This window comes from Lynx rufus, unplaced genomic scaffold (assembly GCF_022079265.1).
Source record: "Lynx rufus isolate CCGP_SWC_20201006 ecotype Redwood Valley unplaced genomic scaffold, mLynRuf1.p SCAF_4, whole genome shotgun sequence".
NCBI lineage: Eukaryota > Metazoa > Chordata > Mammalia > Carnivora > Felidae > Lynx > Lynx rufus.
Window position 1 is genome coordinate 114,708,058 of NW_025814856.1, and position 15,176 is coordinate 114,723,233.

General features: G+C 39.0%; 1 protein-coding gene across 1 annotated transcript in view; it reads left to right on the plus strand.

The window, feature by feature from the left end:
- Positions 1 to 15,176, plus strand: part of DNAH11 (dynein axonemal heavy chain 11) — a 352,793-nt gene that overhangs the window by 109,148 nt on the left and 228,469 nt on the right. Inside the window, exons 29-30 of the mRNA XM_047094654.1 lie at positions 10,341 to 10,487; positions 13,568 to 13,801. Coding sequence (XP_046950610.1) covers positions 10,341 to 10,487; positions 13,568 to 13,801 — 381 coding nt within the window. The remainder of the gene's footprint in view (positions 1 to 10,340; positions 10,488 to 13,567; positions 13,802 to 15,176) is intronic.

The window sequence follows — 15,176 nt, forward strand, 5'->3', positions numbered from 1 at the left end:
CACGAGCAGGGGAGGGGCAGAGAGAGGGACACAGAGGATCTGAAGCAGGCTCTGCGCTGACAGCAGAGAGCCTGATGCAGGGCTCAAACTCCAAAAAAAGCAAGATCGTGACCTGAGTGGAAGTCGGATGCTCAGCCAACTGAGTCACCCAGGTGCCACAGCAAGCAAAAATTTAAGTTGGGTATGCAAGTACTGAGTGTAGGGAAAGGTTGATGGGTTTGATTGTGTTAAAGTTGAAAACTTTGCCTTATCAAAGGATACTATTAAGAGATTAACACTGTAAGCCGCAAAGTTGGAAAAGATGTTGGCAATGCCTTAAAAAAAAGACTTATAGGCAGAATATAAAAATAATTCTTAGGTCCAAAGAAGCAAGGACAGATGGATAATCCAGTATAAAAGGGGGCAGAACACTTAAGCAGGCTATTCCCAAAAGAAGGTATTCTAAGACCAGTAAACATAAAAAGTTGCTTCACTTCTTAAGTCATCAGAGAAATGCAAATTAAAACCACAAAGAGAGATACACTTGTGCTTCTGGGCAAGATGGAATAGCAGCTGAATTTACCCACCTGCTTGAAAGCACCAAAACTCCCAACAAAATATATGAAACAACAACTTTCTTGTCCCTGGACATCAGACAACAGAGGATAACAATTCATGAGGGACTTGGAACAAAGGAGATGAGCTCTGTGATGGTCCCATTTGCTTCTTTGAGTGAGTTTCCAAGTATGGGACAGGGAGGGGGAGCCGGGCATGATCTGGTAGGTTCTTTTGAATTGAGGGATCTGAGCTGAGAATCCCAGGAGAACAAGGTAGCTGGAGTTTGCAGAACTGAGTGCCAAAGAGGAAAGAACTGTAGAGCGAGAACCCCAGAAACTTCTAGAGCGGCTTCTTATAGTCTTCAGCAGTGGGAATAATTAGCCCTGGATTACATACTGTTCCAGTTCTGTCAAACAAATCCTTTTTAAAAAATTGTTTTTTGAGAGAGAGAGAGAGAGTGTGAGCGGTAGAGGGGCAGATAGGGGAAGAGAGAATTCAAGTGGGTTCCATCCCATGAACCGTGAAATCATGACCTGAGCTGAAATCAAGAGGCCCTTAACTAACTGAGCCACCCGGACACCCCTGCCAAATAAGTCTTGAAAGCAAGATCCAAGGGCACCTGGGTCGCTCAATTAGTTAAGTGGCTTTTGATTGTGGATCAGATATGATCTCATGGTTCATGGGATTGAGCCTCATGTGGGGCTCCTCGCTGACAGTGCACGGCTTGCTTGGGATTCTCTCTTTCCCTTTCTCTCCGTCCCTCCCTGGTTCACATGTGTACTCTAGTTCTCTCTTTCAAAATGAATCAACTTAAAAAAAAAAAAAAAAGCAAGACCCAAAAAGATCAAAATGTTTGCAAGTAATTTAACTGCATCCCAAATCAAAGCTCAAGAAGATAGGAATAATAATGTATTCAGCTCCAAGCAGAGTAAGTTTACAATGTTTACAATGTCTGGTACACCACTAAAGATTAGAGGACATGTAAAAAGGCAAGAATATCTAACTCTCATAATGAGGAAACAAATCAATCAAAACTGATACAAATGTTAGACAAAGATATTAAAAGTGACAGCTTTATTAGTATGTTCCAAAAGGTAAGTAGGGATGCAGAAAAGATAAAGTTCCATGTGTGTATATTGGACATCTCCAAATGGAGGAAGGGAAACAGAAAAAATCCCGGCAGAATAACAGCCAAGAGGTTTCTGAATTGATGAAAAGAAATCTATAGATTTAAGCTCAAGCTTAATTGTGAACACAAGCACACACTACAAAGAAAACTATACCAGGTTAGTCAAATTGGTTATAACCAGTGATAAATTCAAAGATCATCCATAAAGTCATATTATGCACAGGAGAATAAATGGAAACATGATGAGAGGCTTCTCCATCCAAATGAGAAAAGAGTGGACCAACAGCTGTAAAATACTGAAAGAAAAAAAAAATCAACGTATAAATCTTTATCCAGTGAAAATATCTTTTAAAAGTGAATGCAAAATGAAGATGTTTTCAGACATTCAGAATCAGAAAGATTTCATCACCAGCAGACTGTCAATACAAGAAATGTTAAAGGAAGTGCTTCAGGCAGAAGGAAGATGATACCAGATGGAAATCTAGATCTACACAAAAAAATGTGACTGTTGAAATGTTAACTGTATGGAACTAGACAAAACAGGCGTATCAGCCGTCCATCAGAAGGCAGCATGATAAGAACAGAGACCTTGAAATCCTACATGAGCTGCTTCTGTTGGTTAGTAGCTATGTTACTGCTTTACTTTTCTGAACATCAGTTTCTTTGTATACCAAATGGGGAAAACAGTAGGTACTATGTCTTTAGTTTCTGAGCAAGGAATAATGTAAAGAGACAAAAATACTTAAAATATAATACTGTAAAAATGGCCACAAATTCTTCCCCTCCATGCATCCAGGCCCTTTTAGTGTCTTGGTGCAATTTTTATCAAGGGTAGAATTCGTTTCTCCTTTTGGATTAGTGTGTGACTTGTTTTGGCCATTGTATCATTAGCAAGAGGTTTGACAAGTTCACACACACTGGGACTTACCCCCTTTCTGTTATTCAGAAACCTCTGACCACCCTGTCATGAGCAAGCCAAGGCTAGCCTACTGAATGATAGGCATATGCCCATACCCAAGCTATCAGCTGGGTAATCATCACATATACGAGAGAAGCCATTGATCACAAGGGACCACAAACAGGGTAACCAGCTGAGGTAATCCAAAAGCCAACACACACAGTTGGAAGCTAAGAAGTTGTTGCTATTTTAAGCCACTGAATTTTGGGGTAGTTAGTTATACTGGAAAAGCAGATTGATACACGTTAGTTAGGGATTCACATACGCATGTCTCAATACATGAATAGACCAAATACACCAATATCAAGGACTTCTACGTGCTGCTGATTTAAAATAAAAGATTTTACTCAAAATTTAGAAACAAAAGAACCTAACTATCAAGTGCTCATCCACGGAGCTAATCTTCTCTGGTTCGTTTTCACTTTTTTGGTTTGTTTTCTTGCTGAAGATACCTTGGTAACCTCGTGGCACTGTTTTGACATCATGGGGATGGAAGAACTGGTGAGGAAATCACGAATTGGTGGATTTCCCCCTTTTTTCAGTTTGTAGAGATAGTTCCTCAGACTTTGACATGACTTGGCATTAGAAAAACTTATACTCACACAATGAGAGAGCAAGATCAATTGCACCAAAAGGTTAAAATTAAACTCAAAATATTAAATAATGATAAGGATATGGGACAGGGGAATCTTCTATCTAGCCATGGGGATTGTAAGTTGATAGAAACACTCAGAAAATCTATTTAATGGTGACTTATAAACATGAGTATAAGAATACATTATTGGCGTGCCTTGGTGATTCAGTCAGTTGGGCCTGAGACTCTTGCTTTGGGCTCAGGTCCTGATCCCAGGGTCTTGGGATCAAGCCCCACGTTGGGCTCTGTGCTAAGCATGGTGGAGTCTGCTTAGGATTGTCTCTTTCTCCTCCTTTCTCTGCCCTGCCCCACTTGTGCATGCTCTCTTTCTCTCTCAAATAAATTTTAAAAGAATACATTATTATCCAGCATTTTTTTCTTCTCATTGTATACATATGTGAACCGAAAAACATATACAAAAGTTTTCAAACCTACATTATTATTATTCATCATAGACCCAAACTGCAAACCATCTAAATATACTTTAACAGCAGAGTGGTATGTTCCTAAAATGGCATACCACTTAACAATGAAAAAATGTACCTAATAACATGAATAAGCCTCACTAACATAATGTTGAATTACAGAAGGTGGACCCAGAAGTACGTATTGTATGAATCTACTCAGGTAAAGATGATGTCCGTTTTTGAGAGGAGGTACTAATGGCTGCCATGGGCAATTAGTTTTTTGGCTCCGAGCACATTCTATTTCTTAACCTGCTCAAGAAAGGATGCTGTCTTTTGTCAAATGCTTTCTCTGCATCTATTGAGAGGATCATATGGTTCTTGTCCTTCCTTTTATTGATGTGATGAATCACTTTAATTTTTTTTTACAGATATTGAACCAGCCCTGCCTCCCAGGTATAAATCCCACTTGGTCATGGTGAATAATTTTTTTAATGTATTGTTGGAGCCGGTTGGCTAATATCTTGTTGAGGATTTTTGCATCCATGTTCATCAGGGAAATTGGTCTATAGTTCTCCTTTTTAGTGGGGTCTCTGGTTTTGGAATCGGGGTAATGCTGGCTTCATTGAAAGAGTTCGGAAGTTTTCCTTCCATTTCTATTTTTTGGAACAGTTTCAAGAGAATAGGTGTTAACTCTTCCTTAAATGTTTGGTAGAATTCCCCCTGGAAAGCCATCTGGCCCTGGACTCTTGTTTTTTGGCAGATTTTTGATTACTGATTCGATTTCCTTACTGGTTATGGGTCTGTTCAAATTTTCTATTTCTTCCTGTTTCAGTTTTGGTAGTGTATATGTTTCTAGGAATTTTTCCATTTCTTCCAGATTGCCCATTTTGTTGGCATATAATTGCTCATAATATTCTCTTATCATTGTTTTTATTTCTGTTGTGTTGGTTGTGATATTTCTTAACCTTCTTAGTGGTTACAAGAGTTGTGTTAACTTTGCTGAAATTTATTAAGATGTATACATGTGATTCTTTTTTACTTACCTATTTCAAAAGGTTATTTAAAAATTCATCATTTGTGTTGTCACTGTATTTATATAAATTTATGTATTCATGCTATAGATGTTAAACAGAATCAGCAGTGTGAATACGTCCAAGTTACATTAATAGAAAATCAAATTGCAAAATATATATTATTTTGTTTTTAGTAAAAACAAAACTAAGCAATGCTTAGTACCTCATATTGCCTATAATTATTTACAAAATTTATAACTTAGTCTTTTTGGATTATATAAGTAATTTATCTCCATTATTGAAAATTTGAAAAGGATCAGAATTATATACTGCTAGATACTTGTACTGAGTGATTATAGTGTTTAATGTGTCTATGTGTATGTCATACATGTTTCAAATTAGAATGTTCTTCAATAATATGTTGAATGTTTATAAAAGGTTTGATTATATGAATATGCCATAATTGATTTAACCAACTTCTAGAACGTTTTTGCAGATCGAGACTTTTGACAATGTTGCACGTCCATTTCCCTGTACTGTCACCAATACTGAGTAACATTATTTAAAAAAAGAAAACTAACGTTTTGACAGGCTGGCTTAAATTTTTGCTCATGTGCAAATAACAGTCTCAATTTCATCTCGTTTAGAGAGGATAGACAGTAGACAGGACTGCCTACATTTTGGACATTACATCCACACAAGCATTATCTTCGTGACTCTTAACCATTAACATGAATAAATGAGTTAATGACTACAAGGGAATGAGTCTTGAGGTGCTCCCCATGCCAGGAGTGATACTAAGCTTTTATGGTTATTTTATCTCAGTCTGCAGAGGCGTCTTTCATAGATGGAGCAAACATGAAATTAGATGTAGGCAAAAGGCAAGTGCTGAGCTTTGAGAAGATACAAGAAGCTATAGTAATTTCATTTTTCTTGCCCTTTGTTTTCCAGGTTAACATAAGGTAGGCCAGCTAATGTGAACACTGTGTTGATATGCATTTTACAGTATAAAACTACCTAAATGAGTTAATATTTTTTACTCTATTTAGATAGATAAATATAGGTTCTTAAATAAGCAGCTCTCCCTGTTCACAGTTCCCATGTATAGGAATTTCAGCTAACAAGGATTGGTTAAATAACACCAGTCCCCCAACAACATGGTCCAAGGTTAAGATACTATGGTATGTTAACTGCCAATAATTATGAAAAGCAGAAATCTCATTGCTCGTTCTTCACAAAAATCACTGGGTGAATAGCAAATGTGCATGATGCCTCATGGACAGTCATATTATACCTTTTGAAGTCTCTCCATGTTTGGCCATCACACGTATGTTACCCAGTTGACACACAGGCAGCAAAGCGTGTACTTTGCTACCTCCTTGTCCCTAGAGATGAACCCGTGTACCATTTTATAGATACGCATAACTGAATGAGGGAATTTGTAATAAAGTTGGAAGCACAGAGAAGAAATGAAAATGGATCACGCCGGAAGTTAAATTTGAATCAAGTATAGAGGTACTTACAGAAGAGAATGCTCACTGGGAATGACGGCTCTATACCATTTGAGAATTTCTACATTTGCAGCCAGAGGGTTTTAGTGAAAATGAACTTACTGATAGAAATGAAAGCACTTGTTGTGGCAAAATGGATGAAAATGTCCCAAGGGAAATAAGGGAAATGTGACCAGCCCCTCAAAATAGCTTCACATTAAAGAAACTCTGAAAGAAATTTCAGGACGTTAAGAGCTCAAAGGATAAAATGTTGGAAGCTGATCCAAATGTTGAAAGGAGTATGGCGATTCTTGATGACCTAGAAAAGATGCTCACTCTGTATCTTAAGTTCTAAGATGAGAAGGCAAACACTAATCGAACTACCCCGATAAATTTTCAACCAGGTTTTCAGTATTTTGCATATTTTAAGTTACAGTGTACTGAATATTTTTTTAATGTTTGTTTATTTTTGAGAGGGAGACTGAGCACAAGCGGGGAAGGAGCAGAGAGCGGGAGACGCAGAATCTGAAGCAGGCTTCAGGTTCCGAGCTGAGCTGTCAGCACAGAGCCTGCTATGGGGCTTGAACTCACGAACCATGAGATCGTGACCTGAGTAGAAGTTGGATGCTCAACCAGCGGAGCCACCCAGATGCCCCTGTGATGTACTAAATAGTTACAGTTTTTATCTCCTTGTACTTATATAACCAAGAGAAAAAGGGAGTTTAATGTTTTAACAAAGTTTTTTAAAAAGTCTGAGGATAATCATAAATTTTCCATTGATTATTAAGATTGCACGGTAATTGTTAAGATTGCACACTACTGTGTGAAGCAAGGACCGACTGCCTCTCTTTCAACTTACTAGTGGATGGATGTACCTGATTTTATATAAGCTATAAACTGAGGGAATAACATTTCAGTGTTTCTTGGTAACCTTTTACAAACCTATGTAAAATATAAGGACGTTACTGACTTGTTTGTGATTTGAAGTGTTCAAATCCTTTCAATTTCTTTAGTGAGATAAAAACACGGGCCTATAAGGCACTAATTTTTCTTTTTAATTATGAAAGGGTATTGTAAACATTAACCTAGTAAAGAATTTTGTTTTTCTGTTAAAAAATCTAAAGAGATACTCATAGAAACGGGACAAATTTGATGACACCAGGGTCCACACTAGTTAAAAAACAAAACGAAACAAAACCAATAGCTGTATTTCCTCAGAATCTTTAAATAGAAGACAGAATATGAAAGCCCCTGACTTCAGACATGCCAGGGATAAGTATCAAGAGCACTGGAAGCCATGGGGTTTGCATTTCCTGGTCAATGATTGATAGACTAGAAGACTAGAAGTTCTTTTGAAACTGTTGTCTCGGGGCGCCTGGGTGGCGCAGTCGGTTAAGCGTCCGACTTCAGCCAGGTCACGATCTCACGGTCCGTGAGTTCGAGCCCCGCGTCAGGCTCTGGGCTGATGGCTCGGAGCCTGGAGCCTGTTTCCGATTCTGTCTCCCTCTCTCTCTGCCCCTCCCCCGTTCATGCTCTGTCTCTCTCTGTCCCCAAAATAAATAAACGTTGAAAAAAAAAAAAATTAAAAAAAAAAAAAAAAAAAGAAACTGTTGTCTCACCAAAGCAAAAGTGTCTGAGAGAGTCTAATGGTCGAGGTCTCATTGATCCTGCAGCTTTTCACCTGAATATTATTTAGGCCCATTACACGGTAGAAGCCATTAAACATCTGTGCCCTTCCTAGCCACTTGAGCTGTGCCAGTGAGTTGTCAGATTATTAGAGATACTTTCTGTGTATAAATGTCCTCTGGGTAATATACAGGGATGGAGGAGAAGAGGATAACCCCAGCAGTGATCATCAGCTACCGCTCTGTCTATCTTTAAGTGAGAGTCTCAAAAACTCATCTTTTTTAAACTCTGATTTCTCGCCGTGGTTTTCTTTAATATGAAAACTGCAAATACAGCGTGAATGTTAAGGCCAAAAGCTTCAAAGATTAAATCACTCCTAAGGAGTTGCTTACCAATGTTGGTGTTGGTGTTCTCATGCAGGAAATTTAGATGGGTTGATGTTCCTAGAAGCTGCTATTGGGATAGTTTTCAAGTTCAGTTAAACTGAATTTCTAGAAAAGCTCATTACAGGGATCTCACCTGTATGCTGCTAGTAAATGCTATATAGCTTTAAACCATCTTCTGGTGATCAGCATCTTTCATTTTATTTTTATTGAGTTAAAGTTTACATAACATGAAATGAGCCATTTTAACCTGTAGGATTCAGTGGCATTTTGTACACACAATGTGGTGCAGGTATCACCTCTATCTAGTTGCAGAATACCTGCACTCCAGAATAAAACCCCACGCCCATCGAGCAGTCGCTCTGTGTTCCTTCCTCTCTCCAGCCCCCAGCAGCCACCAATGTGCTATCTATCTCTATGGATTTACCTATTCTGGACATTTCATATAAATGGAACTGTCTCATACATGGGCTCTTGTGAATAGCTTCTTCTATTTAGCATCATGTTTTCCAGGTTCACCCATCTTGTATGTAACAGCACTCCATTCCTTTTTGTGTCTGAACATTATCCCATTGTATGTATGTGCCACGTTTTGTCCAGCCATCCACCAGTGGGCATTCGGATTGGCTCCACCTTTTGGCTCTTAATACTGCTATAAACACATGTGTACAAGGATTTGAACATTTGTGTACAGGTACCTGCTTTAAAATACTTTGAGTATATACCTGGGAATGGAATTGCTAGGACTTACAGTAATTGTATGTTTAACTTTTGAGGGACACCAAACTGTTTTCCACTCAGCAGCGTTTATTTGCACCATGTGTGAAGAGAGGCCTCTTCTTCCCATTCCTTATACTTGCTCTAGTACACTGTCTGTGACTTTGTCTACCCCAGAAGAGGTAGAGCAGCTTACCTGATTGTTCTCCTTGTGAGTCTGCCTTGGGAATGCATGTCTTTTCTTTTCCTCTGTGCCAGTGTTTGTACTAAAGAGGCCTGTCCTAGTCTGATGCTGATAGGACTGGATAGACAAATACTGCTCTTCTAGTATTCCATATTCCAGTTAGGATTTAATCTCCAAATTGGCCACTAGCTGAACAAATGTTGATCTGTGTCTTTTCATTTAGTTTTATTTTTCAAATAGTCTGGGACCTATGGTCAAGTTCAGCATGCTGCTCATTGGGGGTTCCTTTGCAGATGCCACAATTTAGGATATAACAGTTAATGATGCCAGAAGAATTTAAACTTTGTAGTTGAGGCCTGGATTTGGAGGTTTAAAATCTAAAACCCACTCATTTTTAACAATGTCAGCTTGACAAAGTCATCTAGTATTTCAGCTCCAACTTTCCTTATCAATACAGATGGGGAAATTTAGGGCACCTGGGTGGCTCAGTCGGTGGAGTGCCCCACTCTTGGTTTCAGCTCAGGTCATGATCTCACAGTTCATGAGTTCAAGCCCCACACTGGGCTCCGTTCTATCATTGAGGAGCCTGCTTGGGATTCTCTCTCTCTCTCTCTCTCTCTCTCTCTCTCTCTCTCTCTCCCTGTCTCCCTCTCTCTCTGGCCCTCCTCTGTTCATTCCCTCTCTCTCTCTCTCTCTCTCTCTCTCTCTCTCAAATAAACTTTGAAAAAATTTTTAAAAATGGGGAAATCCTATTTACTTTCCTGGTATAACAAATATACTGTAGGGTTCACTTTAATATCAAACCAAGTACACAATAACATAAGACACAATACGAGAGTAATATTGTATGTAACTCAAATTTTTGTTTCAGAAATTTTAACATAACCTTCTTATAGTAGTAAATGATTTTTTTAGAGTAAATAATATATCTGAATTTTAAAAACTTGACCACACAATTCCCAGTATGATGATTGCTAACAGGTATATGGTGCAGGTAAGTTGGTAAGTGTCTAATCTTCAAGGGTAACTTTTCATGATAACCATTCACCCAGCACCTGATGATGCAGCCAACGTGCCTGGCCCCTTCTCTGTCAAGGTCATTTTAAACTCTGGAGTTTAGGGAGTGATTTTTATTTTGAAGGAAAACATTTCGAGACAACTCTCTAACTATATAAAGTTTTGTGAATTCGTATGGCATTATCTCTAGATTACCAGAATATATCTCCAGTAAGAAATGCTCTCATCTTTTCAAATTATCTTAGGTAACATGTCACCTTGCCAAACTCTTCGACAGCATTGCAGATCTGCAGTTTGAAGATGAGGATGTGTCTACCCCCAGAGCAATTGGAATGTACAGCAAAGAAAAAGAATACGTCCCATTCCAAGCTGAATGCGAATGCATAGGCCATGTAAGATATGATTATAAAGTTGTCTATGCTACAGGAGTATTTTTGGGATAATTTTTTTTGAGAGAGGGCACGCACGAGCGAGAGCGGGAGAGAGGCAGAGAGAATGGCAGGGTGGGGGGGGGAGGGGAGAGAGAATCCTAAGCAGGCTCCATGCCCAGCATGGAGATGACCTGGGGTGGTCCCACAACCATGAGAGCATGACTGTGAGCCAAAATCAAAAAGAGTCAATTACTTAACCCGCTGGGCCACCCAGGCTCCCCTCAGTGTAATTTTTAAAGGTTGAATTGAAGAAGAAAAGAAGTCAACTCCTGTCACATCAGTCGCTGGTTAGTTGCATGCTCAGAGTTTCCTGTTTGCCCACGTCCAGTGTGACTGCTGTGCTGTGCCAAACTCTGCCATGCTTCCCAGTTTCTGCTCCTTTGGCTTCAGCACATCAGAGAGTCTCAGAAATGCTAGCAGTCGAGCTGGTCAGGAAGCATTGTCACAGATTGAATGAGTGGACGCCAGAATGAAAAGCCGGTTCAACCCAGTGACCGAGCCTCCTATAAAGCTTATTGGTTTCGTCACAGAGAGTTTGAGGAAAGCAGCACCTTGGCAGTAAAGCGTGTTTTAAAGAGGCTTGTGGTTCAGGATTGTGATGTGAATGTTGTAAATGGCTGCTCATAAATAAAGTCGACTGAATCTACCAGGCCGATGTCCCATACTCTTAATTACCACGTGCACAGACAGTTAAGGTAGCATATTCTCTTCTTGCACAGCCTAATACCTGAAAAATACTCTTAATGGTTAAGTGCAAGAATGGCTCATTATGATTTATGAAAGCATTCTTGGCGTTTTCAGATGATGTAGAGAAATTGCATCTTTTTATGATGATGCTTGAGCAGATTGAGTTAATCCAGAGAGTCACGGAGACCATAGCCTCCATTACAGAACTGTTCAGGTTGAGGCAGGTTCCTTAAATTGTCCCTTGCTGAAATGTGATGGGAGCCTTTTTTTTTTTTTAAAAAAAAAAAAAAAAAAAAAAAAAAAAAAACAGGGGTTTTCTTTATTCCCCTCTGTTCCTTTTTAATATTGTACCAAGAAATCCTGCCAAATGAAGGGGAAGCAGATGGTGGAATACTTTGATTAAAATGTATTTTTTGATCTCTTGGGGTCTTTAGGATATTATTACAGTGATTAGAAAAAGTCACCATAAACTATCTTGACAAAAACGTGTTGCTGTCTGGTAACCTCCCCTGCAGACTGGTAAGCCGACTGGCGTAGTGCCCAGAAGGACGACAGTCCATTTGACGGATGTGGTTGTCACTAGCAGGAGCCCTTGGTATTGAAAGTTTTCACGGTGCTCTAATTTATTCTATATAAGCAAGTTAGGCTAGAGACTCGAGCATATACCACATTCAGTCTCTAATTGCCTTTGTTTTATAAAAAGATGCTCTTTACGTCTTTCCCTCCCTGCACTTTTATGATTGGTTCCTCCCAAATTAGACTATTTTTATTTTGTTATATTAGTGTTTATTGAATACCTACTATGTGCCAGATGCTGGGTTAAATTTCTGGGGATCCAGAAATGAACAAGACATGTTCACTGTCTTGGAGGAGCTCTTAGTTTTCCTGGAAGAAATGGGTAATTATAATGAATTATAATGAAGAAATGGATAATGATAATGGGAAGTGGTAACTGTTTTCACAGAGGGTTGGGAAGAGGCTGATATCAGAAAGGGGAGGGTTTGAGCCACATCGCATCAGTTTATTTCTCAAATCATGCTGAACGAAGTTGCCACTCTTGGCATATTCATCTGAGCACGAGGCGATACATCACCTTACATGTGTATTCAGTCTTCCCAGATGGACTGGAAAGTTCTTGAGAACAGGTGGCCGTGTTGAGGACCTGGATCCCAGAGTACTCTGGGATATGCTCACATGCTGTCTGATTTACTGAAAGAACTAGTTGCTGGGTAACATCAAGAGTTGGGCTTAGTGACCCAGTTGGACTTAGTCATGGTGAGACTGGAGACCCTGAACTCAGGCAGGTGAACAGTGTCCCGTTACGTAGTCAGAGGAGAAAGCTCTCGGGATGTTGGGCCCGCTGCCAGCCAGTGCTTCCTTTTTCTTTCAGTAGAGAAGGCTGTCAGCTCATCAACTACCTATCACTCTTTCCAAGTCCTCTAGAGAAAGATACTCTAGGAATGAATGTTTCTGCCATCTTCACAGAGGCAGACAAAGAAAACAGTTTTAACATTTTCACAATCTCATGTGGTCTTTGGAATTTATTACAGTCATTTTTTATTGAGGTCGATTATTTGCAAATAGTATGTGTATTCTTTTTGTTATGTAACACCCATGGAAACATATATGCGGATAAATATAACAAAGCATATTTGAACATAATAGAAAACTGGGTAAAATACATTTGTGGGGGCAAAATAAACTCGGGTTTTTTAAAACAAAGATTAACTTTCACAAGTCAGCAGTTGTCCTCTCTCTTACACTTTCCTGCTGTCTAATTTTTGACAAGTGTGAAGATGGGAGCCAGTAGGGGATATAATTAAGACACTTGCTGAAAATACTTTGTCTTAAGAGTAAGAAATAGGATTTTAGAGAATTTTCAGTATATTTAAAAATTATCAAAAAGAAACATTTTTAAAAAATCAATCTGCCATTATTCCCAAAGGTCTAGAATCTTACTCTAGCGTATTACTCTGTAGATGGCTGTGATGTTTGGTTTCTCAGAACACTGTGCATTACTACAGGGGATCTCGATCCAGAACCCCCTTGTCTTCACATCTGAGAGACAGATAGTTGAGAACACATGTGTTGAGGCTACAGAAAGTTACTGGGCCATCTAGCAGGTGAAATGAGATGAGCGCTATCCTGGAAGAGGACAGGTTCGTATAGGAAGGACTTCATCCGTTGTTGTTCGTCTTCCATTTGTGTTCTGCCTCTTCCAGTTTTCTCTGTGGGTTTAAAATAAGTCCACCCTAGGCCCCACCGTCCACATGGCCTTTGAGCTTATAGGAGGATGGAATTATCCCTCTTCCGTAGTTCAGCCTGTGCTAAATCATTTCATTTTGCTTCAAAAGGTGGAAACGTGGCTGCTGCAGCTTGAACACACTATGCAGGAAACTGTGCGACATTCCATCACAGAAGCCATAGCAGCCAGTGAGGAGAAACCAAGGGAGCTGTGGATCTTCGATTTCCCTGCTCAAGTTGCACTAACAAGCTCGCAGATCTGGTGGACGACAGATGTAGGGATAGCCTTCAGTAGGCTGGAGGAAGGCTATGAAACGGCCCTAAAGGATTTCCATAAAAAACAGGTATTTTATAGATTCATAATTTTGAGACTTGACGGGACTTGAAGAGGTAAACATTCATTCATTCATTCATTCATTCATTCATTCATTCATGGAGGGCCTTCTGTGTGCCAGGCACTATGCTAGGACTATTTCAGCAGTCAGTTGTTTAACTTTTTCATTTTCTAGCTTTGTGTTATCCTTCTAGTTTGCTACAGGGGTTAAAAAAAATCTCATCCATTATCCTCCAAAGCTCTAGTATGTCACAGATACCTAGATACTGTGCCTATTTCTTTGCTTCTGTGTAGGACTCTCTTCATCTAGGCTAATGATGTATTTATTACAAAATATGTACATGATTTGAATGACTCAGAAAGATGGAGGGCTGTTCAGCAAAGACAGATGTTTTCATGTATTTTGGGTTTTGGTTAATTATAAGACACAGATGAGCAATTTTGGAAAACAGCCTATTTTGAATTCCATGTTATTCACCCCAGTTAGGCTATGACCTCTACTTAAGCCTCCCATCTTAAGGTGAGCTCATAGTTGTGAAACAATTCAGAGATAAGGCCTTTCTGTCGGCTTTTAGATTAAGGGAATACTAGGCTTGAAAGGTATTTAAACATTAGTGTGTCTACCTTCTTGTTTTGAGTGGATCAAGCGTGAATCGAGAGATATTAATCGACACTTGCCCAGTGTCGTACAATGTGTAAGTAACACAGGCAGGGGCAGCAGAAGTCAGAATGCTTTCCTCGTCTCTCCATTACTGGTCCTCCTAGCAGTACTTGTAACTCAGTCCCTTAAAAATCAAATAGATTCGGAGGGGGAAGGATACTTGTAACGTTAACACATTCAGGAATTCTAGGTTTTAGAGGGTGCTGATTATTTCTTTTAATTTTGCTTTAATCTTGAGTGGAGACAACCTGATTTGTTTATGTTACTAAAAGAGTTTTTGTATTGTTTGCTTTTGGGGAGGAATATATTCTTGATAATCATCTTGAGGAAACTAGGGCATTGGTTTAAGTTACAGGATTAGATTTTCAAAAGTGGCTGGTTTCCTCCTAGGGTCAAGAGCTTTACAGTTCTAGTTGCTGCCCCTTGGATGGGGAAGCTAAGTAGTTAATTTTTTTTTTTTCATCAACCTTAATAGTAAATTAAATTGCAATTAATTATATTATGGTTTTATTATAAAAATACCTTTCTGGTTAATTCGTTGATATCTGTGCTTTTATTGTAAGTATTTTCATTATCTGTGAAGTAAGAATTTTTAAAAATAGTTACAATATCCTTTTTAAGTTTCAGGTATAATCAATCATTGCTCAGACTTAAATTTTTCAACATAGATCCTCCTTCTCTATTTTTCCCTCACTTCATTTAATGGTCTCCTTGCTTCCAGTGT